This window comes from Salvia splendens, chromosome 10 (assembly GCF_004379255.2).
Source record: "Salvia splendens isolate huo1 chromosome 10, SspV2, whole genome shotgun sequence".
Taxonomy (NCBI): domain Eukaryota; kingdom Viridiplantae; phylum Streptophyta; class Magnoliopsida; order Lamiales; family Lamiaceae; genus Salvia; species Salvia splendens.
In genome coordinates this window covers 13,630,157-13,654,771 of record NC_056041.1, presented here as the reverse complement: position 1 = coordinate 13,654,771, position 24,615 = coordinate 13,630,157, and the positions used below count along the sequence as shown (strand labels likewise).

The 24,615-nt window shown below is 38.2% G+C and overlaps 2 protein-coding genes across 2 annotated transcripts; one reads left to right on the top strand and one right to left on the bottom strand.

Annotated features, from left to right (window-relative positions):
- Window positions 1–480: 480 nt before the first annotated feature.
- On the top strand, window positions 481–5,438 carry LOC121751287. Its single transcript, XM_042146004.1, has 4 exons — window positions 481–562; window positions 859–961; window positions 1,107–1,154; window positions 3,883–5,438. Exons 1-4 carry the CDS (start codon window positions 554–556, stop codon window positions 4,047–4,049), a joined length of 327 nt encoding a protein of 108 aa, XP_042001938.1. The 5' UTR covers window positions 481–553; the 3' UTR covers window positions 4,050–5,438.
- A 15,195-nt stretch (window positions 5,439–20,633) lies between these two features.
- LOC121751119 (protein SHORT INTERNODES-like) lies at window positions 20,634–22,887 on the bottom strand. The gene is made up of 2 exons (XM_042145832.1): window positions 22,315–22,887; window positions 20,634–21,126 (listed from the first exon to the last, which is right to left on the bottom strand). The coding sequence occupies exons 1-2, from the start codon at window positions 22,598–22,600 to the stop codon at window positions 20,789–20,791; spliced, it is 624 nt and encodes a 207-aa protein (XP_042001766.1). The 5' UTR covers window positions 22,601–22,887; the 3' UTR covers window positions 20,634–20,788.
- Between the last annotated feature and the right edge of the window lie 1,728 nt (window positions 22,888–24,615).

Below are 24,615 nucleotides of genomic sequence, written 5' to 3'. Positions count from 1 at the left end.
TGTTCTGTTAGGTAGATGGAGGGTATTGATTGTGCATTCTTGCTCTGTTCTAATAAACAGGAGTTTGATCTGTGCAGTCGATAAGAATGCTGAAATTATCGTTATTAAGACTGTGGATCGAGATAGACCGACTAATAGTCATAATACAGGATGCAAATGACAAGGAAGTAAGTAGGGTCGTTCCCTGTGTTGATTAACTCAACAGTGCATTATGTATCCGTATCAAATTTGACGATTTCTCCAAGTCTTCTCTGTGATATAAAGCATAATAATATGTTGCTGATTTCAGTTCTTCCGCCACAGGACTCACACTGCTCGCGTTGTATGCACAAACTGATTTTTATATGCATTGCTGATAAGTTCCCTGTATGCCAGTGTCATACATTTGGTAGAATTACTTTCTCAATATTATTCCTAACCCCAACTATTATTCTATGTTCTATTTTTGTAAAGCTCATGTTTGTTACTTTGGCAAGCAATAATTCTTTCACTATATCCTTTCAACGATGGATTTAGATACTGCTTGCAGCAAGATCCATAGGCTCTCGTCCTCATGCAAATAGTACGTCCTTTGTATCTTCACTATGTTTCTTGACATTATAGGCATTGAACCAAAGAGAAAAACTTGACAAGGGCTTCCCTGCCGAAGTTAATGAACAGCTAAGTTTCAGTCCGGTTTATGCTCCTGTTAAAATATCCGTGCTCAATGCCTATATCTCACCAATTAGCATACTGATGCAATCTTTAGTTTTTAAGCTATGAATGTATGCATTTAGAGTTCTAAGCATACCACATGACATCATGTTTCTTGCACTGCAACTTCTTGAAGCTAAGCAAATGAGAACACCTAATGTGCAGGAGAAGGAAGACGAGGACAAGCTGGGGCTTGAGGATATGTTGCATAAGTTTCTGCAACTTTATGCTTCCAGAGTCTTCTCTAAGCTTAGTTATGCAAAAAAAGGTCAGTTTACTACATATATGTACCAGTTTATTTCAAGTTTCTCTACTCCAATATGGAATAAAGCACAAGATTGAAGTACCTACATGCCTGAGTGTCTGTGACTACCAACTGCAATTCATCGATGTTTTACTGTTGTATTGGTTAGGAAACGAGGTTTTGGAACCGGAGAAGTTTCCCGAGACATTAATCCAAGGTACGTTGTTATCTTCGACGAGTATACACAGTTGGGTTACGAAACATTATTTGCACCACTAGGGCCATATTTCCTCTGCATGATAAGTGATAACTCACTGGCCTTTGATCATCTTCTGTATTTGGGCTCCTCAATTCATACAATATAATGTTCACTTACACATTTTGATAACAAATGTGATAGCAGAAGTTCTTTTTGTTCCTTTTCCATACGAATTTCATCTTATAGTATCTGTCAATTTGTATGCCTTCTCTTTATCTTGATTGAATCATTGGAAAAATGTTTCTGAGAATTCCTAAATTTGATCTGTGCTCTTTTCTTTGGATTTAGCAAAGTTTCAATTGTATTTGAATAGATTTGAAGCATTCATTTATGCTTTAAATCTAGTGAACACGTTTTGTAAAATGCAGGTACGACAAGCACTTCTTGCGTGATTCTTTTTTCTTGTCCAAGTTGTGGTGATAATAAATGTGTCAAAATTTTGGTTCAAATCCAACTTTTTTTAAAAACTACTCAACAGTTTTATTTTTCTTGCTTAAGCTCTGAATCAGACATTAAATTTAATTAATCAAACAATTTAAACAATATCCATCAATATTATTTTGATCGGTACACATCAGTGGTTAATACTACTCCATATTTATATATTGAGAAGCATAAATTATAACTTCCCAACAATTTGCCAATGAAATACACTTTTTATCGACAAAGAAAAGACTTAAAAAATTAAACCGTGGGGATAATGTGAGAACACTGAAAAGCAAAAGATATAAAGGGGGAAAAGAAAAAAGGAAAAATATTAGTAATAAAAGGACTAACAAGGGATTATGCTACAAGATTCGTTTGCTTGCCACGTAAATTCAACCAATAGGAAGCCGAGCTGAATATATGGGTACGGCTAAATTCTCAGATTGCTGCCACGTGGTATCATTTTATTTAAATTAACTCCATTTCCTCAACGAGAACCACATACCCTTTTGCACACGAAACTCGCATTGAAACAAAAAAAATCTAAGAGAAAAACCACCGATTCACCAGTGAAAATGATGAGATTTTTGGGGAAAACCACTGAATCGGCGGCGAGGAGCGGCGGATCGAGCACCCCGGAGGTGTGCGGCGTCGGCGACGAGGTTCTGTCGGCGTGGGAGCTCGTCAACGCGTCTCAGTCCGACGACGAGGACCTGTACTCCTACGACAGCGAAGAGGCAAATAGCACAGCCGATTCAGTCTCCGACGACGATCTGGAGCAGATTTCTGCTGAAGATGACGGCGACGAGTCAGACGTGGAAGTGGATGAGGATGCACCGACGCCGCGCGATTTCGTGTCGGCGAGTGATGTACTCGTGATTCAGGCGATGTCGGTGTCTCCACCGATGACTCTGCCGGTTGAGATGACGCTTAATTACGTGGTTCGTGATTACGCGGAGGAGTACGGTGATGATGGTGTTGTGAAGGATGCAGAGGGTGATGGTGACGATGATGATGCGGACGATTACGATTTTGATGATGAATTGGTGCCGTGGAAGATGAAGGGGAGGTTCGGGAAGCAGAGGATAACGAAGATGGGGATAAGGAAGATGGGGCAGAGGGGCGGACCGAAGCTCACAGCGAAGAAGCTGCCTTATTACGTTAACATGCCTGGTTTCGCGCACGGAAAGCTCCGTTAGATGGGGTGGAATGGTCAGATTGGATTGTGATGCTGGGTGGGGATGGTGGAGGTCATTGTGCAGTAACTCTAGGGTTTGGGATTGTCTAATTGCTTCTGTTCAATTGCTATCAGTAATATTAGGTGTTGATTTGCTTATCTGGAAACGGATCTATATATGGGTCATTAATCCCTATGCAATTTCTAATTCAAATAACTTGACTTTTGAAATTGTGCATATTTGTATATTTGCTTGCACATATTGCTATCTATGGTTGGATGGAACTATAGTTTTACTGAAATGAGGTTTCATTTAGCATCTTAAACTAAGCTGATGACTAATATAATCTTGTAGTGTAGTTGGTGACTTTGGAATTTCTCAAATATGAATCATCATTTATGTCTGATTTGGATATTGCTTATTGGTATAGATAAGTATCAGCTGTTCATTTTAAATGTCAAGATTGCTCTCTTTGTTCAGCAATAGTGTCTATGATGCATTTCCAACCCTACTGTCAGTCCCACACTGTAAATGGTCGTTTTGATGTTCATTGACTAGTTTTCTCTATCCAGTTTGTTTAATTTCCATTTACGTAGCTATTTACACAATCTTGGATTAAGAGTAGCATGTGGTATAATATATAGTTGCACGTATTGTGGTGCCACTATAATTTTTCCCACTGAATTGTGGTGCCATGCAGCATCATATATATACTGTTTAGCGATGTTTTGTCGAATGATGTATTTGTGTGCTCTCAAGGTTTTGGAATTAATTAGTTACTAGTCATTTATGAGCTGCCCATCTTGACGACATTGATCTACTTCTGAATGCAATAGTGTCTCGTAAAATCTCTTAAGAGTTTTCAGGTTGTGATTTCCACTCTTTACTGTTAGTCCCCCAAGGTAAATTTGCCATTTAGACATAAATTGCATAGTTCTAGAACGGTTTGTTTAGTTCCATTTAAGTAGCTGTTTGCACAATCTCGGACCAAATGTGCAGGTGGTAGAAAAAATATGGGTGTTTCTAGTTTAATTATAAGCTATAGTTTAAGATTAAAATTTTTATTTTATTTCTTGGAATAGTGAAACTGGTGGGATGTGATTTTCTTGGTGGTGGAAATGCCTGCGAGGAACGAGAAAGCTTCATTTTCCCATGCCACATGGTTGCATCCTTTGAAATCGTAGAATTAATATCAGGTAGCATGACAGGTAAAATCTTTGCAAGTATAGACCTGCAACTATATGATTGATTGACGTCAACTTAACTGTGGGGAGAAGAAATCTTGTTGCTTTGATACACATTTTGCTAGGATTGAGCATCAAGAATTTGGCTGGAAAGATGAACTACTATAACTTACTCATTCTAGGGTAGATCACTGTTTATTGAAGTACAATCGCAGTCTTATCCCACGGCAAATTGCCTCACAAGATATTCCCTTAAAATCTAGAACTATAACTCTTGTAGCATGCTTGCTGAATTAATTCTAGAGCAGTCTAAACTGTTTATTAAAGTAGTCATGTGATATGTCCTGGAAAGCTAGAACTATAACTCACTTGTAGCATGTTTGCCAAGTCAAATCCATACTGCCTTGTGCCTCATGTGACATGCCTCTCTGTTCATATTATGTCTGCTGGAAATTGTCTGGAATTCGGTAGGAAGATGAAAGCAGGGTAGGTTGATTCAGATGATTGTGTAATTGAGTTTTGTATTCATTGTGCAATCACTTCTCGGAGGCTGCTAGTACTATTAAATTTCTAGTCTGAAATACCTGAGTTATTGCAAGATTCAGCCGTTTTTTCAGGCTGATTAATTTACTTTGAAGGATTAGTCAATTGTGATTGAAGGGCTTATGATAAATTCTTCACAGATCAAGATAGAGCTACCTAATATTAAACCATGATGTTTGGCTCTATAGTTGTCTTTCTATGCTGCTTGATGTGGATCTTGCTTCCTTGAATTTGAGATATTTTGCAAGCTGTTGTATCTATGATTTCCTGCTTGCTTCAATGAGTTTTGATGACTAGTTGTGAGTAGTTGGTGTTTATGCAATGACCATATAAAGTGAATTGGGCTCTGAATTTATGCTGGATTATATATCACTTCAATTTTATTTCAATCTGAAATTTTCATTGGTTGAGGCATATAGCTTGGTTGGCTAATGTTATCCATTGTAGATGTGGATGTTTTGACATCATTTTTCTAATTGCTGAGATATTATATATCCTACATAAGCTATCTGTGTGTGTGTGTGTGTGTGAATTCCCAGATTGATAGAATACTATGCAGGGGTCATTGAAAATCATCCAGCTCTGTGAGAGTGTGTGTGTGTGTGTGAAATCCCAGTTTGCTAGAGATTACTATACAGGGGTCATATGAAATCTCTCTATCTGTCTGTCTGTCTGTCTCTCAACATTGTTGCTGAGATTGTAAGAGGGTGCTGCGGGCAGTACAGGAAAATGTGCCAAGAAACTAGGTTTAGACACAGCAGCCTTGATATGCTACAAGCCAAAGCAAAGGCGCACTACTTTATTTCTCTGCCTTCAAGTCGTTAAATTCTGACCCGTTTTTTGTACTCCTAATTAATTAACCAAACTTGCTTTTAGTATACTATTGATCTGTCACTTGATGCCAGATCTCATCTCTTCACTTTTACTAATCGTACTTCACTATATTACAAAATCTAATTGCTTTTTCGCTTCGTATCATTAACTTTTGATAGATACTTCTCTCCAAATTTAATTTCTTATCTGCCATCCCTTTGATAGAGTCATATCATGTTATTGTAGAAAATGCTTATGTATAACCACACATGTCCAACAAATTAACTATAAAAGTTGATGGATTTGAGCTTGTTCAAATCTATATTAACCTAATTACATATCCTAAAAATTAAGGAAAAGGGGAATGAAATCAACAAAGAATAAATTACCCATGACATGACATCCCATAAAATGTGTGAGGCCGTTTTACGTAATTTTGTATTTGGATGATCTTGGATTGGCCCAAGCTAATGGTGGATTCACTATGGTGTCATTGTGTTTGATTTTATTTAAATTAATTACATATGACTATGAGTACAATTTAGTACTAAAATTTTTGTTTTTTCTTTTTTACTTGGTGAACGGGGCAGTGGTTTTGAAACTTAAAGCATGTTTGATAGGGTAGATAACTCATCTATGGATGAAATTCCATTCATAAATGAGTTATCTATTCTATCAAACATACACTACTGTGTATTAGTATAAGTCCTGTGTTTGTTTAAATCTTCATAAGCTAGCACATTTTTTGTTACACGTGTTCATTAGACGCATTAATGTCGCTAAAAATTGCGGTGATTAATATGCATTTCACATTTTGAATTTATAATTCTAATTGTATTCAAGTAGGAAAAGTTATATAACACGCTTCCACTTTAACCAATGAGTCAGGGACTCGAGAGACCTCGGACCATGTGTGTAAATTGTAACTCTAAGAAATATGTGTATTTCACATATCATTGCATACAAGTAGGTAGAGATGCACTTCCTGTTTTTTTACGGACTGAAGAATATTATTTCAAAGAGTGGTGCTAAATGGCCATAATGTGGCCGGCCATAAAGAGTTAATTTAGTCCATTTACATGTATAAAAAAAATTAGAATTACCGATATAAACTTATATGTGTGTGAATGAACTTGTGAGTTGATACTTATCTTTGAATTCCATTACGTAAAACACATTAATATCACGAATAACTGTATACGTTGAGCAACAATCAAGAAATGACAGTAGTAATAAGTTGAGCAAAAATTACGAAAGAGCAACACTAACATGTTGAACAACATATAATGAAGATGATATAAAAGTAAAATCAAGTAGTATTAAACCAAAAATTTGAAAAAAAAATCAATTTTTTTTGTTATTTAATTAATTTATTGCTGGCCATAATGTGGCCGCGCATAGCTTTATTTTATTTCAAAACCAAACACCAGAAACGAAAACTCCTCTATTTATTTTACTAGTACCATATGTATTAGAAAAAGAATTATATATAAATCCGGATGTACGAGAACTCCCCCCAATTTCCACAATTTCGGGTAAACAAATTGAAATTAAATTTAATTTGGAGTGATGCATCTAATTGTGACTCATATTTTAGATACATTGGTGTCTATTTAACAATGTGGATATTTGAACATGTGCTTGGTTTAGTTTCTTTGTTAATTCAACCTTGAACTTTCATGTAAATTGACATATATACGATGGATCTTAAAAGAATCAGCGCCTAAGGTAGAAATGTGTGAATTAGAACAAACTTTCCTACAACTTTAGAAAGCGTTCACTGCACATCTAGCTACATCCATGAATATATATTTGATACGAGCCCGATAGAACCGCAGGCTCCGCACGAGCCCGCCGCGGAGCAAAGCCAGCAGAGTAACGGGGACAGAGTAGAGCAGAGGCGCGCAAAGGGAGCCCGGGAGGAAGCATCCATTGCAAAGTCGAAACCGACAAGGAATGCAAGGCCTCCGAAGAGGTTCGGTGACTTCGTCGCCAAGTGATTCTTTCCTTAATTAGTTAGACTTTATTTTTTGATCTTAGTCGTTTATTTAGTCTTCTTTTCGGATTCTTTTATTATTTAATTAGGTAATTAATTCGAGCGTAATTATAAGCTCCGTCGGGTTTTCTTGTTGGTTCTTTCCCGATGTAGGATTAGGTCGAACCAAACCTAGGGTCCATAGATTATAAATAGGGCTTTATTGTTCACAACATGATCATGAATGAAAATATTGATTGCCCAACAACTTGTTGATAACTTGTGAAACACTCTTCGATACGGTTGCCTGACGGGGAAGAGTCCCGCACACAATCCGTTCGAACCAAACCGCCGACCCGAATCAGGGCGCCGGGACGTTTGCTTGCCGCCGAGAGAGAAATCGGGGCTGTTGAGGGAAGAGGGTCTTAACATCTGGTGCTTTCAGTTTTTGAACTCATGAGACGCTACAATACCTACGGCAGAACAGGCTGGGGTTCGTCGCGGCGCGGTCAGCCGTCGAATCGCGGCAATTTTGGAGGAATTAATCACCATACGTTTGAGGATTTGGAGATGGAATCTGGTCAGGGGGACGAAGGGCAGCCTGGGGACCCCGTCAATGCTAAATTAGATCGTGTTTTGGATCGCTTGGATAAGTTTGATACATGGAAGGACGACACGGATCGGAGGTTTGCGAGTCTCGAAGTGTCGCGTGAGTCGGAGCCCCCATCGCGGGTGGACGATTGGGGGGAGTTTGATGATATTGATGTCCGCGGTAAGGGAGTGTGGGATAGAGGGTATAGGCCTCGTCACCATGTTACGGGACGTCAGGAAGGGTACGGTCGAACGACCGCTATGGGCGACAACTTAGGGTTTGACCCCAGCCGTAACAGATTCGCCGGTCCCACCCGAGGATTGGACCGTCCAGCAACCTGTTGGGATCCGCCCCAGCGTTTTGGTACGCGAGAGTCATCTATGGATAGAACGGAAAGGGTTAAGATGGCAGCCCCGCGGTTTGATGGATCGGACGCCACTAATTGGGTGTCGCGAGTCCAGTATTATTTTAATCACCTATTGATGCCGGACGCACAACGCTTACATTATGCGGTGATGTTGTTTGACCCCCCAGCATCGGAATGGGTCTTTAACTATTGCGCGAACAACGAATTTGTCACGTGGCAAGAGTTCTTGGAGGATGTTCGACATCGATTTGACCGACAGAGTTTTCAGGATTACTTTGGACTTATTGCAAAATTGACCCAAACGGGCACTGTACTAGAGTATCATGATACTTTTGAGAAATACCTCAATCGAGTTCAGGGCGTCCCGGAAACTCAGTTGCTCACCCTATTCGTGGCTGGCTTGAAGCCGGATATGCGCGAACGTCTGCGCCTACATCGCCCATCGTCTTTAGCAGCAGCGATGGCTATGTCCTTAGACATTGCCGACTCTCAGAGCGAGCGCCAACCATCACAGCAGCCCTCGCGTCGTCCATGGCAAAACAGGGATAAACCCTATCACACAGGCCCACCCCCCAGCCAGCCGGCCCCTCAGATACCCGGCGGTCAGGAGCAGCATCCGGCTCAAGGGCGTGCTCCAAACCCCCCTCGCCAGCCACTGATCCGCGTCTCTCAGGCCGAGAAGTCGGAGCGTGCGAGACTGGGACTCTGCTACTATTGCCCGGATAAATGGGTCATTGGGCACGTTTGCAAACAGCGCCTCCTCTGCTACGCCGAGGATTCGGACGACGTGCATGACGGGGAGTTACAACATATCGACGCAGGAGAATGCGACGTCACAGAAGTAGCCCACATCCACGCGATGTATGGGGATCGCAGATCACGCCCCCTGAAGGTGATAGGGACAATCCAAGATCGGGAGGTATGCATTTTGATAGATACAGGAAGCGATCGAGACTTCCTACACCCGCATATGGCGGAAAGCTTGCATCTATCACTTTCCCCTATTCGCCCATTTCGAGTTATTGTGGGAAATGGCGAGGCATTACTTTGCACACACATTGCGAAGCAGACAACATTGGAGATACAAGGGACGACATTTTTGGTGGATCTACATATTCTACCTATTCATGGACCGGACGTTATTCTAGGGATGGACTGGCTCGAGTCCTTGGGGCCGATTACAGCGGACTTCACACACAAGAAACTGACATTTTCACAAGGGGATCAACAGGTCGTTCTGAAGGGAATCATACCCCCCCCGCGTCGGGTTACTCTGCAGATGTTAACATCTCTAGTGCCGTCGACCGAGGTGCTAGACATATTTGAGCTATTGTTATTGGATCCAGAGAGTGCCCACCCGGAACAAGCGCCGACAGACGATTTCCCGCCTAATCTACCACCGGCCATATTGGAGGTGTTATCGCAGTTCCAACCGGTTTTTACCATGCCGGTGGGAATGCCTCCCAAAAGACCGTTCGATCATCGTGTCCATTTGCTGCCAGGCACGAAACCCATCAATGTCCGACCTTATCGTTATCCCTACTTCCAGAAAAATGAAATTGAGCGCCAGGTCAAGGACATGCTTGAACAAGGCATTATTCAACGAAGCAGCAGTCCTTTTTCGTCTCCGGTCCTCCTTATCAGGAAGAAGGACGGGACGTTCCGTTTCTGCATCGACTACCGCGCTTTGAATAGTGCGACTGTTCCGGATCATTTTCCGATCCCAACGGCAGATGAGCTTTTTGACGAGTTAGGCAAGGCTCGTATCTTCACCAAGTTGGATCTCCGTTCAGGATACCATCAAATAAGAATGCACGACGAGGACATTTTCAAGACGGCTTTTCGTACGCACGATGGCCATTTTGAGTTCTTGGTCATGCCTTTCGGTCTCACAAATGCGCCGTCGACGTTTCAGGCAGCGATGAACGCCATTTTTCAGCCTATGCTGCGTAAGTTCGTCATCGTCTTCTTCGATGACATTTTGGTCTACAGTCCGTCAGTTGAGGTGCACGGGCAGCATCTGACCGCTGTTCTGGAGATTCTGCAGAAAAATAGTTTTTTCGTAAAATTATCAAAGTGCTCTTTCTGTAGTTCGACAGTAGATTATTTGGGGCACTTGATCAGCGAGGGGAGCTTAAAGGCCGACCCCAGTAAACTTGCCGCCATGACGGCGTGGCCTAGACCCACTTCAGTGAAACAACTCAGAGGGTTCCTGGGTTTAACGGGTTACTACCGTCGTTTCGTAGCAGGCTACGCTATGATTGCAGCTCCGTTAACTGAGTTGCTCAAGAAGGATGCCTTCATATGGTCGTCAGAGGCGGAGGCAAGCTTCGACAGGTTAAAGACGGCGATGACATCGACGCCGGTTCTTCGTCTACCGGATTTCGAACGACAATTCTATATAGAGACCGATGCGTCTGATCTGGGCATTGGGGCAGTGTTGTTACAGGATGGACACCCCATTGCCTATTTCAGCAAGAAACTAGGTCCGCGCCGCCGTGTGGCATCTACATATCACAAAGAGCTGTACGCGATTGTGGAGGCGGTACAGAAATGGCGCCAATACCTCTTGGGTCGTGAGTTTGTGATTCGAAGCGACCAGAAGAGCTTGAAGGAGTTGCTGCAGCAAGTGGTACAAACCCCGGACCAGCAACTCTATGTGCGAAAGTTAATGGGATATAAATTCAGAATAGAGTACAAAAAGGGCGCTGCGAATCGGGCCGCGGACGCGCTTTCCCGTCGTGCCGAGCCAGGCGACGAGTGCGCGGGAGGCAGTGGTGACGGCGGGCAGCTCGAGGATGAGCAGGCAGATGGGATCCTCCTCACGGCAGCAGCCTGCCCGGTTCCACAGCTCATCGAGCTGCTGCGGAGCGAGGTGAGATCGTCTCCGGAATTGCGCGAAATGACGAAGGAGATAAAGGAGGGACGCGCTCCACCACACTTATCATGGGTGGATGGCCTGATTTACTACAACAGGCGGATCTTTGTGGGATCCCGGTCCTCGGCACGCACACCAATCTTGACCGAATATCATTGCTCACAATCGGCGGGTCATCCCGGGTTTGAACGGACTCTTCGTCGCGTGACAGCCGAGTTTTATTGGCCAAATATGAAAAAGGAGATCCGGCGATTTGTCAAGGCTTGTGTCATATGCCAAACGACAAAGTACTCGACCCAGAAGCCGGCCGGGTTGCTGCAACCGCTACCGATCCCGTCACAGGTTTGGGAGGATGTGTCAATGGACTTCATCACAGGCCTACCCCCATCCCGTGGGTACACGGCCATAATGGTAGTTGTGGATCGCTTGTCCAAGTACGCCCATTTCGCACCCTTACCGACCCGATTTGATGCATTGCGGGTAGCCCAGTTATTTGTTAACACGGTGGTGCGACATCACGGGTTCCCCAAGACGTTGGTCTCGGACCGTGATTCGGTGTTCTTGAATCAAATTTGGGCAGAAATTATGCGGCTAAGTGGAACGAAATTGAATTTCTCGACGGCATACCACCCACAAACGGACGGGCAAACGGAGGTGAGAAACAGGGGCCTCGAACAATATCTGCGGGCCTTCGCGGGGGATCGCCCTTCCAAATGGACGAACTTCCTGCCTTGGGCGGAGCTCGCACTAAATTGCTTTCATCATGCAGGCTTAGGCATGTCGCCGTTCAAAGCTTTGTACGGGCGGGAACCACCTAGCCTCGTTTTTTCGCCCCCATCGGCGGCGACTCCCCCATCGGTGGCGGAAATCATTAGGCAGAGGAGTGAGCTGTTGGTTCAGCTTCGTAGGAATCTAGACCGTGCCCAGCAACGAATGCGGGAAACGGCGAATAAGCATCGTCGTCATGTGGAGTTCGCGGCGGGTGATATGGTGTTGCTCAAGCTCCAACCTTATCGTCAGCATTCCGTCGCGCGGCCATTGTCGGCAAAATTGGCGCGTCGATATTATGGCCCTTTTGCTGTGATTGAGCGGATCGGACAGGTGGCATATCGGCTACGACTTCCGGAGGGTAGCCGGATTCATAACGTGTTCCACGTCAGTCTCCTCCGGCCATTTGTAGCAGGGGATCCCGCGGGTACTGTGGGAGCATTACCGACGGATTTTTTCGGGGACCGCCCCGTGGTCTACCCGGTGCGTGTGCTGGAGAGAAGGACGCTCTGGAATGGGGATCAACCGAGAGAGCATGCGTTGGTGCGTTGGTCGGATGGCACGGAGTCGCCAACGTGGGAGCCTTTGGATGTAATTCAACAGAAGTTCCCGAATATTCTCCTTGAGGACAAGGATGTTGCCTTGGAGGGGGGGGTTGATACGAGCCCGATAGAACCGCAGGCTCCGCACGAGCCCGCCGCGGAGCAAAGCCAGCAGAGTAACGGGGACAGAGTAGAGCAGAGGCGCGCAAAGGGAGCCCGGGAGGAAGCATCCATTGCAAAGTCGAAACCGACAAGGAATGCAAGGCCTCCGAAGAGGTTCGGTGACTTCGTCGCCAAGTGATTCTTTCCTTAATTAGTTAGACTTTATTTTTTGATCTTAGTCGTTTATTTAGTCTTCTTTTCGGATTCTTTTATTATTTAATTAGGTAATTAATTCGAGCGTAATTATAAGCTCCGTCGGGTTTTCTTGTTGGTTCTTTCCCGATGTAGGATTAGGTCGAACCAAACCTAGGGTCCATAGATTATAAATAGGGCTTTATTGTTCACAACATGATCATGAATGAAAATATTGATTGCCCAACAACTTGTTGATAACTTGTGAAACACTCTTCGATACGGTTGCCTGACGGGGAAGAGTCCCGCACACAATCCGTTCGAACCAAACCGCCGACCCGAATCAGGGCGCCGGGACGTTTGCTTGCCGCCGAGAGAGAAATCGGGGCTGTTGAGGGAAGAGGGTCTTAACAATATTTCAACGAACATTGGAATTGTAGTTTTTTTTGTCTCTTTTTGAAAGAGAACAATGATGCTATATTTAATATTTTCATTTTACATATTTAGTAAAAAGTAAAATTTCAAAATTTATCTATTACTGCAGACTACTATCATATATAATCACGTACAGTAACTAAATCCGTAAATCAACTGGTAATGATGAACTAAATTACTATACTTCAAAAGAACAAACGAGCCAAGTGCATGAAATATATTACTACTAATTAAACGTAGGGGGTTTGAACTTATGTAGTAAGTACTAAAACATAGGGTAATTTCCCTCTATAATTTTTTGGAAAATGAAAATAATTAATAGTAGTAATACATACAATCCAAAATGTGTAAACCCTAAAACAAAAATAGTTGAGAATGGTCTTTGTCCGGCGAAATAATGGAACTAGGCTTTGAATGCTGTCCGAATTGACCAATAGATTTCCTTATCTAACCATTGAGAACTGTAAACTTTTAACTGTAGGGCAATAGTATGTATATATATCTAGGGCTCAATGCGCTCTTTTTAGGTTTCTGTTGCATCTCCCTTTTCTGTTGACCTAATTTTGTTTTCTCCTTCGCACAATCCTTTTTTCCTGAATTTTGAGGTTTATTATTTGTTAGCGTGTGTTAAAATACATAAAACAAAAGGTTGAAATAAAGACATAATAAAAAATGATCCAACAAATGAAGATATAGCGAATTCCAAATCAAGATTAGGATATACTTATAACAATCCGTTTAAATCTTCGTTTCCTCACCTTTTGAAATTTGAATGTTTTTTTTATACTACTAATTTTCGTATATTCAATCCATTCTAATTTCTTTTTTCCAAAAGAGAAAGTATCAATTTTAGTTTTAACATACCAAAAAATATCAAAAATGAAAAGGAAACCGTATGAGAAAAGGCTAGGGATGTGTCGAGACCATTTTCCTAATTAAAACCTTCCCACTTTTTTCTCACTTTTTCCCCAATATAATCCATGTGAAATGCAGCGTGGTTAAATTGAGTCTAGCTCAGACCTAGTTTCTCACATACTAGATTCAAGCTCCTGGGCATATTCTAGTCTTATCCATGATTTCGTATAATTCCTCTATTTTTATTCTCAAAAGGAACATAATAAAGTACTCATATACGTTTACAGATCCTATGATATTAAGTTATCAGCATATACATTTAATCAATATTAATTTCCATATTAATTAAAAATAAAAACTACAAAAACATGGAAATTATACACTAACTTTTATATTTAAAATTGAACTTCATATCGACGGTATTTAATGTTACGATTAGTTCAAAAAGGTATTGGGACCAGTATGTTAATTTTGTTTAATATTCTTAATAATTATTCAAATGAAAGCTCATTTTATTGTTAGAATAACTGAATAAGTAACCATTTTCAGTTATTCCATTGTAAATATCTACAATGAATGAATCTCCTTCTTAGACGGGTACAACACTGAAGATTTAAATGACGTGGTAAAGGAAAATTTTATTTAATTTCCCGTTTCTAAATGGAGTTAAGGTAACTGTAAATATAGTTATTTCATACATTAGCGCAGCGTTTTAAGTTCTTAATGAAAAGTTTCACATTATGTTAAAATCCTAGTATGAATATATAACCCTCCCCCTTATAAGTCCTTTTATTAAGGGGTAACTGACTCATTTATAATACATTAACCCACAGCTACATATGTAAGACTTTGACTTAATTAGCGGTTCACCACAGTCAAATTGTAGCTACTTTAATTAGGGATTGGGTTAAAAATTTACACCTGTTTAATTTAGTTACAACTAGAAAGAGATAGTTAATGGTACTTTTATAACATTCTCTGACACGTAGAAGGTAGAAATAAACTATTCCAAGGATAAAGTTATTTAAACATGTTGTTAAATATACTAAATTATAAAATTTTAATTTTCTTTTCAATTATTATATTCAAGTATAAAATGATATATTTTGGTGATACTTAGACGATTTCATTTCAATAATATAGGAATGTAATCAAATGCAAACTCTAAATATTGTACAAACTCCAAACTATGATCTGGACCGTTAGAAAATGTCAACAGATGACAAAATAATAGAAACAGAAAATGTCAACACAGTTTCAACGGTTGATGCTGTGTTGAAATCGTGTTGATATTGTATTGACATTGTATTGATATTGTGTTGACATAAAAATCTTGAAATTTTACATTGTGTTAACATTGTGTTGACACTGTGTTGAAAAGTTTGGAGTTTGTACAATATATGAGTTTGCATTTTATCACTACCCAGTAATATAACTATTTTTGTATACTTTTGCTTTCATTTCATTTTTATATATTATTTTAGTGAAACAATATTGTTTAAATCATATTCAAGATATTATTTTGTACAAGATAATTGAAAACAATTGAAACTTATACAAGTATTTCGTTTTAAAACTGTATGGGACTGATTAAAATAATCAAATTTTACAAGACTAACCAAATATATAATTAAAATATGGAGACTAATTAATTTACTTGGCAACTTTTGCCTTAATATTTTGTTGTACAGTACACTCTCTATCCCACCGAATTTAAATCATACGTATTTCTTTTTGAGTTATCCTATTTGCATAGTTCATTTTCTGGTAAAAGTTAGTCATTTTAATCATTAACCACCTCCAGCGAGTTTCCTCGTATTTCTCTCTCTTTTTCCCTCACTGACAACCTCCAACGAGTTTCCCGCATTTCTTCTTTCCCAGACGACCATTAGCGTGTCTTCCTACATCTCTCTCCTATGTGTGATTTACGGGAAGTCGCCATGGTATATGATGAGAACATATGTCTATGTCTAAAAATTACAATTTATTCCTATTTTTGAGAAATTTTTCGTGTTATTAAAAACGACTATTTATGCGGAGCGGATCACCTACTTCACAAATAGTGCACCATTCCTACTCCACACTCATACCAAAATAAAATAGACCAAAAGTGATGGAGTAGGAATGGTGCACCATAGATACTAGGTGATCCGCTCCGCTATTTATTTAGGAGGAACGACACATTGAATAGTGTTGAATAGAATCACAAATTACTATGATTTTTTATAATCACAAAATACTAAGACTTTTTATAGAATAGGATTTGCTATGTAACGTTATTAGATTTTTAATAGAGATTTCTCATGGAATATGATTTGCTCTGCGGAGAGAAATAGTAAATTTAATTGAAAGAAATACAAACTCCACAAGTGCCTAGTATTTAGAACTATTATTGCTTATACTCTTTTTTCTATTACGGTTGGATTACAAACTCATAGTCATATCACATTGGAGAATGGAATGGAGGACTTTGAAAACAGTATATAATCGTTGTCCAACTCCAATTAGTTTGAGACATTTTGGGGTGATTCAAAATACAAAGTGTTGTGGATTTGGCTCCACCCAAAGCAGACAATATCAAACTAATATGTAATCGACGATCTTAACAAATGGTATCAGAGCCTAGGTAGCTTTGGGTCGAGTCTGAATGAGACTCGATTAGGGTCAGACCCCGAAAAACTCAAGTTATAGTTGAACCCAGATTGACCTAGGGGCCACGGCCAGAACGACCCATGTTCGAGTTGGGCCCAGGATAGAGTGGGGCCTGGATTGACTCGATGTATCGGCATGGTTCCCGATGTGGTCTTGGTTTAAGGGGATGTTTGTTGGATTGCAAACTCATATCACATTGGAGAATAGAAGGAAGTTGGAAGTAATATATAAGTACTATTCAACCCAATTAGTTTGAGGCTTCTGGTGGTGACCCAAAAAATAAATTCGTGTGGGTTTGACTCCACCCAAAGCAGACAATATCATACTAATGCGCAATCGATGATCCTAACAATTACATAGTATTTGAGTAGGGAGCTTTTGCACGAGACACCGATGAATGAAAGACAACATTGAAAAGAATAACGCTTTTCACGCTTCCTAAGCCCAAATGGTGACATACAACGTTGGCTAGTTGGCACCGATCTAATCAGATGGCGAGTTTCACTCATGAAATCCATTTTATAAATGTCATTGATTCCATATTTCATAATTATTTATTGGGTGTTTTTTTATGGATAAAAGAATATTAATTTAAAGGTCGAACCATATTAGAGTCAAACCTGAGACTTTTGATTTCTCAGACATTACTATTCTACGACTCACAAATACAGGGATGGATTTTCTATTTGTTGGGTTATCCTGTTTCAATTGAAGATGGATTTTCCTATAATAAGGGACATGTATGGGAATCAGAATCACTATGTTCTCACAAAAAGTTTTGGATTTTGACTTTTTTGGGGTATGAATAGGAAAATATGCATATGAACAAGCCCTGTTGACGATTTGGTTGAAGCAGGGGGACTCTAAGATTTTTAATGAATTTATCAAAAATTAGTTAACATGTTTATTGAAAAAATCGGAATATTATTTTTTGAAAATTTTGAATTATTATTAAATTAAAGTTCCCGTAGTAGTTGTATGCACGTCTGTGCAATTCTTTTTAAATTTGAAATTTGAAATTAGAATGCTATGGAATTAATTTGATGAATTTATTGATTTTATATATGTAATAATGTCTCCTTTTAATACCTCTATCCCAAATCCAACCCTAGCTAGAGTATATATGATCTATTTCACTGTAGTTCTTATTTCTCCAAATTAATATCGTTATGACTAAAATTTTGTGTCCTGTCACAAAGCTCATAAATTAACGTGACAAAATCCAAACAAAGTAAATGTTTCACAGTTTATCGAGCAACTCGTAAATAAAGTGGATTTTAGATAAGAATATTGTACAATAATTAAATGCAGTAGTCTTATAACCACAAATTTCTACGGCGTATATTACTTTTTATCCTTGTCAAAATTAATGGAAGAATGATTTGAAGGGACAATTGTTATGATGAAAATCTGAACAAAGTGTGATAAATCTGTGGTACTGTTGCTCTCACTATCAGTCATTTTCTGGAGCAGTAACCAACTTATGATTGCAAAATTTTATATATAAATAAATAATACATATACGCGCACACACAGACACACAAAATTGTCATTATGTACATTTAATTTGATTATATAACTCAAGTAGAGATTGTAGGCTTAAAATGTGATAATAAGATTTACCATTTATTATTTCTATATCGTCTAATAACCCTGAAAATCTGTCTCCCAATTGAAATGTGACATGATTTATCCATCTCTCTCTCATAGATACACCAAGAACGTCAGTTCTCTTCTCCATCTCATTTTTAGGGTACACATTCAAATAACATAATTTAAGTGTGATTTTTATATAACACAGAAGTAGTTATGAAAATCATCATTGGTCAGTACAGTTTTGAGCTAGAAACCGAAGATAATGTTTTTTTAAAAAAACATGTGGTTTATGAAATAACCAACTACGTACTAATAATTGAATTTTATACTAATATTGAAAATTCTAAGCTAAACTTAATTATATGTTCCATTATGTAAAAATTGAGCCTTAACTCTAGTTATTATATAAAAACCCAAACAATTAAAAGTAACATGAAAGAACAATACACAAATTGTATGCCAACGGGACAAAATTTCATCACTATATGTGCCAACATATTTAAACACAATTCATAGGTATGTGCAGAATCCTATAACCCTAAGCAAGAAAAAACAATCATCATACGAATGAATAATTGATCAGAACCAACAAACTATTCTTCACTGTGCAAAGTCAATATTAAACCATAGAAAAATCACTAAACCACTTAAATTCATACTCGATAAGTTGTACTTACGCTCATAGTAATAAGCATTTAATGATTGGACGTTATTGCAGCATTAACTTTCATATATAATTATAAAGTATTACTAACATGTAGGAGTGATATGGTAGTGTCTGTGGGCACCATTATAATCTTCGTTAGTTTTCTTTTTCTTGTAATTTATAAATTACAACTAGGACTATCAACTTATAAATTGCTCATACCTATTACAACTAGATTGTATATGGTGTGTTGAAAATTATATCTCATGAAATCCGTACAAGAAGGGTACATATTCTTATAAGCTTTCTCTCAATGATTATCCCCTCAGTTAGATCAAAAGACCAGGACTGAATTAAATAGGCCAAACTAAAGTCGAATTATAGAATAATCCTCTTTAGAAAAAGATGGCCCCTTAAGTTTTTACCAATTTATTCATGTACATGTTAAAGTTCTACTACTATACAAAAAAGAAGACATCATTAATTTAATTTAGCATAAAGCTTGATTGGTTGCCACCCTCCCCATGTCAAGTTACTTTACAATGAACATATTTAAATTCTTGGATCCCTTTCCTTTTAAAGTTATTGTTAGTATTTGATGCACCTTCTATAAAAGGAGATTTTTAAATGATCAAAACTGGAAAGTCGTATAGAAATTTAAATATAGTAGGGTGTGAGATAGAATGCACTAGAACAACTAAAGTACAATTATAATTTACTAGGGTAATTCTTTTCTTGATTCTTTGAGTTGAATAGAATCAATGCACGATGACATCTTAATTAATTGTATAGTTGAGGAGGTTTCTAATTAAATTTTCTTTCTGAATTAGTACTAAGTATATATTCTATATATGTGAAATTTAGGTAAGAGGGAATCATTCTTTTACTTTGGCTAGTGTGAATGTCTCTTTAGCATATAAAGAGTTAACTTATATAAATAAGTATTTTATTATAATCATACTAATTGCTTTCTGCTTAAGGTCGCCATCATCAAAAAATTTATAAGATGCCCACCAATTAATCTTTTCGCCGCTTAGAAATTCAAAAGGCATGTTAAGGGACAAGAATCTTTATGTTCAATGTCTTCAACATGACACATGCGCCTAGAGTGTTTCAAAATTAATATAAAAAATTATTATTAGGTGTGACAAATAAGATCATGTTTTCATGTACTCCTATAACATTTAATGAGAAAAATATGAATATTTACATGTCAAAATTATTCATAAATCACATGAACATTAAGAGCACTCTCAAGGCATCATGTACACATGTAACTATATAAATAATGCCCTAATATGTGTATTAGGTGTTAAACCCATAAAAATCAGAATTTATATAGCATGATGATTATGGCCAAAGGGCTTAAGCCGGAAAACAAAAGTATATATAGTCAATTAGCTATCCATATATAAACACAATAACCGCTAATAATCACAAGAAGACATGTTTGTTCCATGGAAAACACACAACAACAACAACAACAAACACAACCTTCGCACATATAAATAACAAAACAACTCTTCATCAAAAACAGAAATTTTTTTTACTGATAATACATCTAGCTAGGCAGACACCAACTAAGATATTAATTTCCTTATATTTGTCTTAACATAAATATATTTAAAGTGGTAAGGGATATGCATGAACCAGCAAAAAGGGGATATATACAAATTCCCCTTTCCTCGATCAATTTCTTAAAATAAAATAAAATAAATCTTTATAGAAATAAGAAGCGAAACAATTATTTTTAATTTCCCATCATCATCCTAATCACCACCACCACCACCTCTTCATAGCTAAAAATATCCCAATTTTTTCAAGATTTTGGAATGAGGCATATGCCTTTTAGAAGAACTGTGAACTAGTAGAGGTAAATGGGCAGAAAGAGCTAGGATATTGAGAGGGGGTTGTACCAGTAGCTGCAGCACTAGTACTGTTGAGAAAATGAGGCTGTTGCAAGAACCCAATCGCAGCAGAAGAGCTCCCTCCGGTGACATAGTTTCCGGTTCCCTCCGGTTCCGGCGGCCCTTGATCATACAATAGACCGGTGAATAGATGCCCGGCGATGTTGACCGTCGTCTGATACGCGTATTCGTCCACCACATTGTCCATTGAGCTCACCCGAACGCATCGGAATATCGCCGGAAAGCAAACCTCCCCTGGAAAATCCCCTTCTTCTAACCCTAATTTATCAAAAATTAAAAATTCCCAAAAAAAATTTAAATAAAATGTCAAGTAATGATGCAGCCAGGTTATAAACTAGCTAGCTATGTAGGTAGAGCTAGTTTTAACACATTATATATCATGTAAAAGTACATACATGGATCATATATCTCTATATAGTGTTTAGAGCATCCCCATGGACACTCTCCGTGGCGGAGGGCGTCCGTGCCAGCTGCACGACACAGCCCCGTCCGCCGCTGTGCTCGCGCCAACGGCACGGCCATGCTCGATAATAAGAGCACGTCCGTGCCGCTGAGCATGGCGACGTGACAGCGTGCGATTGGCCGTTGCAATTTCCTTTTTAAAAAAAACAAAAATAATACCAAAAAAAAAATATTTCCGGATTCCCAAAAAATATAGCCGTTTATTACCGTTTTTTCGATTTTTTTTAATTTTTTTAAAAAATTAATTATATAATTTTTAATTTTTAGTAATTTGTAATAGTATTCCGGATATTTTTAATGCATTATAATATTATGAAAATGTTTTTATTTAAATTGAATAATAGAATGCTAGGACCCTTGAGCATGTTCTTCCAGAAGAGCATGGATGTGGGCGTTGTACTCTTGAGGAAGAGGAAAGAGTAAAAAATGAATAAAAGTGGGTCCAAGCCCACTTCCATGCTCTTGCCTGGATGGAGATGCTCTTAGCCTCTTTGAAAAGGAAAAAAAGGTAGGTTTGATGATTAAGTAGATAAGTCACAAGAAACTATTTATGATCGTTAGAAAAAAATATTAACTATCTAGGTATAATAGGTGAAAAAGGTGGAATGAAAAGAAAAGAGAGAGGATTGAAGAAATTCAAGAAATAAAAATGCTATAAATAAAAAAAACAAAAAAATAACAGTGTGTTCTAGCATAGCCTGTGTGGGTGGGGCTAGGGTTTGTGGGTTTTACTACAGTGTGACGCTACACACAGCAAGATTTTCGTATGGACTTGTTTTTTTATCAACAGTAGTGTGAATGAAAACAGGTATTGTGATGCAAAATGTTCAAAACCGAAATCATCACTTTTTTCACTTAATTTCTAGTCTGCTCTCCACGGATCTGGCAAATCTTGTGCACTGTGGAAAAAAACACACAAACTCTCTCTCTCCTTTCTCTCTCTATATATGAGGGAGTGGGGCTTGTAAATTGTAATTAACATACCTAAAGCAGCTTGATTTTCGCGGTATCTTTTAGGGTTTGGGCCGTGGTCAACGGAGGCGGAAATCTGGTGGTGCTGCTGCATCACATTGTGGCGGGGGCGGCGCTGGGCCACCGGCACCCACGTGCTCTTCACGTGGGTGGGGCACTGGAGGCCACGGCTCTTGCAGCAGGTTCGACACCGCGAATGCTCGCAGTCTTTTTTGGCTTGATTCCCGCAGTCTTGGCACCTGCTGCTCGAGGACGAAGACGAGCTATTTATCACGCCTATTTCTTCCCTTCTCATCATGAAAAAGCAAAGCAAAGTTTGAGAGAGAGAGAGAAAAAGGAAGAGAGAAGAAGAAGAAAATAATAATGCCCTTTTTTTCTTTTCTTTTTTCTTGATCTGTAGCTGCTGATCACCACAAAAAAAAGGGGGGAGAAAATTGAAAATGAAAAGGGTTTCTTGCTTTCCTGAGACAAGAAATAATCGCAGAAAAAATAGGGTTTCTTTTCAGGTTGGAGTTTGAGATACAAATTTATATTTAGCTTTATGTTCTTCTTCTTCTTCTACTCTTCTTGGTGAGTTGAGTTCACTGCTTAAGTGTACCATGTTTTTGGGGGGTGGGGGTGGGGTGGGGGTGGCTTTGAAGATTTTTTTTATTTTTAAAAAAAAATTATTTGAAATATTTTTGCTATATCTGAGGCAACTTTTGGAAATAGTATTGGGATTTATTTTTATGCAAGGATCTCGTTAAATTCTGTCTACGGAAACGACTGGTACAGTGATTAATGAGATTCCGACGTTTTACTACTACGCAGCAAACAGTGACTCCAAATTAGAAAGAAAGTGGACAACTGTGCATACATAAAAGAAGAAAGAAAGGCTTCTTACCGCACAGAAAAAAATAGCTAGCGTTAATAATAAGAAAGTCCTGCGCATAGATATCACATGATGTAACGTTGAGCCTTTTCATTATTATTAATTAGGGTTAACTGCGTATAGTAATTTTATTTCTACTGTTTACTACAAATATGATCACTTGTTCTATTGGAAAAAGATTTATGTACTATGCACATCTATCCAACTAAGTTAGCTAGGGTTCATCAATTTCCAAGTATAGTTTATTAATACCTAGTTATGATTTACTAATTGTATATAAATATGCTTTACTTATGATGGACGTAATTGAGTGTCCAATATTAATCTAAATTAAGAAAATAAGTAGTAAAAGGTATTGTGGCTATTATAAAAGTACCTTAACAATATTGTTGCAACCTTTTCATATGTATGGCTAGTTCGTGTTAACTTTAATGCCAACCACGCGAATTATAATATTGAAATTAAAACCATGTTGTGAACTATACAGATTGACATGGCATATTTCTTTTATAAGATTGAAGAACTATTGTAAATCGAAAATTAAGTATTATATCTAATTAACATTTACCATTTAGTTATTCGAAATATATAAATAAATTAAACGATCTTGAAGTATTACTAGAAACTTTGAGATGAATGCATGTCATGATATTATCTTGTTTAAAAAAAAATATTAAATGTACGATATGGATTAAAGTTAAGTGGATTTAAGCTAACACGGCCACATAAAAAGTACAGTATGTGATTTATTTTATTAGCCAAGTCAATTTTAATTCTTAGGGGTAGTAGTAAAATTTTATAACTACTTCATCGGTCTCATTCTAAGTAGTACGCATATTTTTCTTTATGGACTGTTTCATTCTATTCTAAATGACACATTTTTTAAAATAAAAACTTTATTTTCTCTCCATCTAATTTAATAAAAAAACATTATATAAAATTTTATGTCGAATTAGAAATGCTTCGTATAGATTGGGATAAAGGAAGTGATTGATTTAAAACTATTGTTGTAACTTGTATGTAAATATGTATCCCCAAGTTGACGCGCTATCACATTTTGGATATGCCCTATTATATTTACGAGTAGATGAATAAATATGCAAGCATGGCCCCTTACGTATGTATATATGTACGAGCATATCTGTTTCAATTTATTGATTTTAAAGTTTTTTGGTAATTTATTGTGTGCCTAAAATCCATAGTAGTAGGAATTAAAGTTGGAGGTTGGAACCATCAAAAGAGGGTACATATTCATGAAAAGGGATATTTCTATTTTAATCATCTTTGATGTTATGAGTTGAGGTAGTACAACACTTATGAACGTGATTGATATCTCTTTTCAAATATCCCAACGTCGTGTATGAATGAAGTACGGAAAATAAAATGAAAATTGAAAAAAAAAATGGTATTATGCATATATAAGTGAAAATATAAGTTAGAGA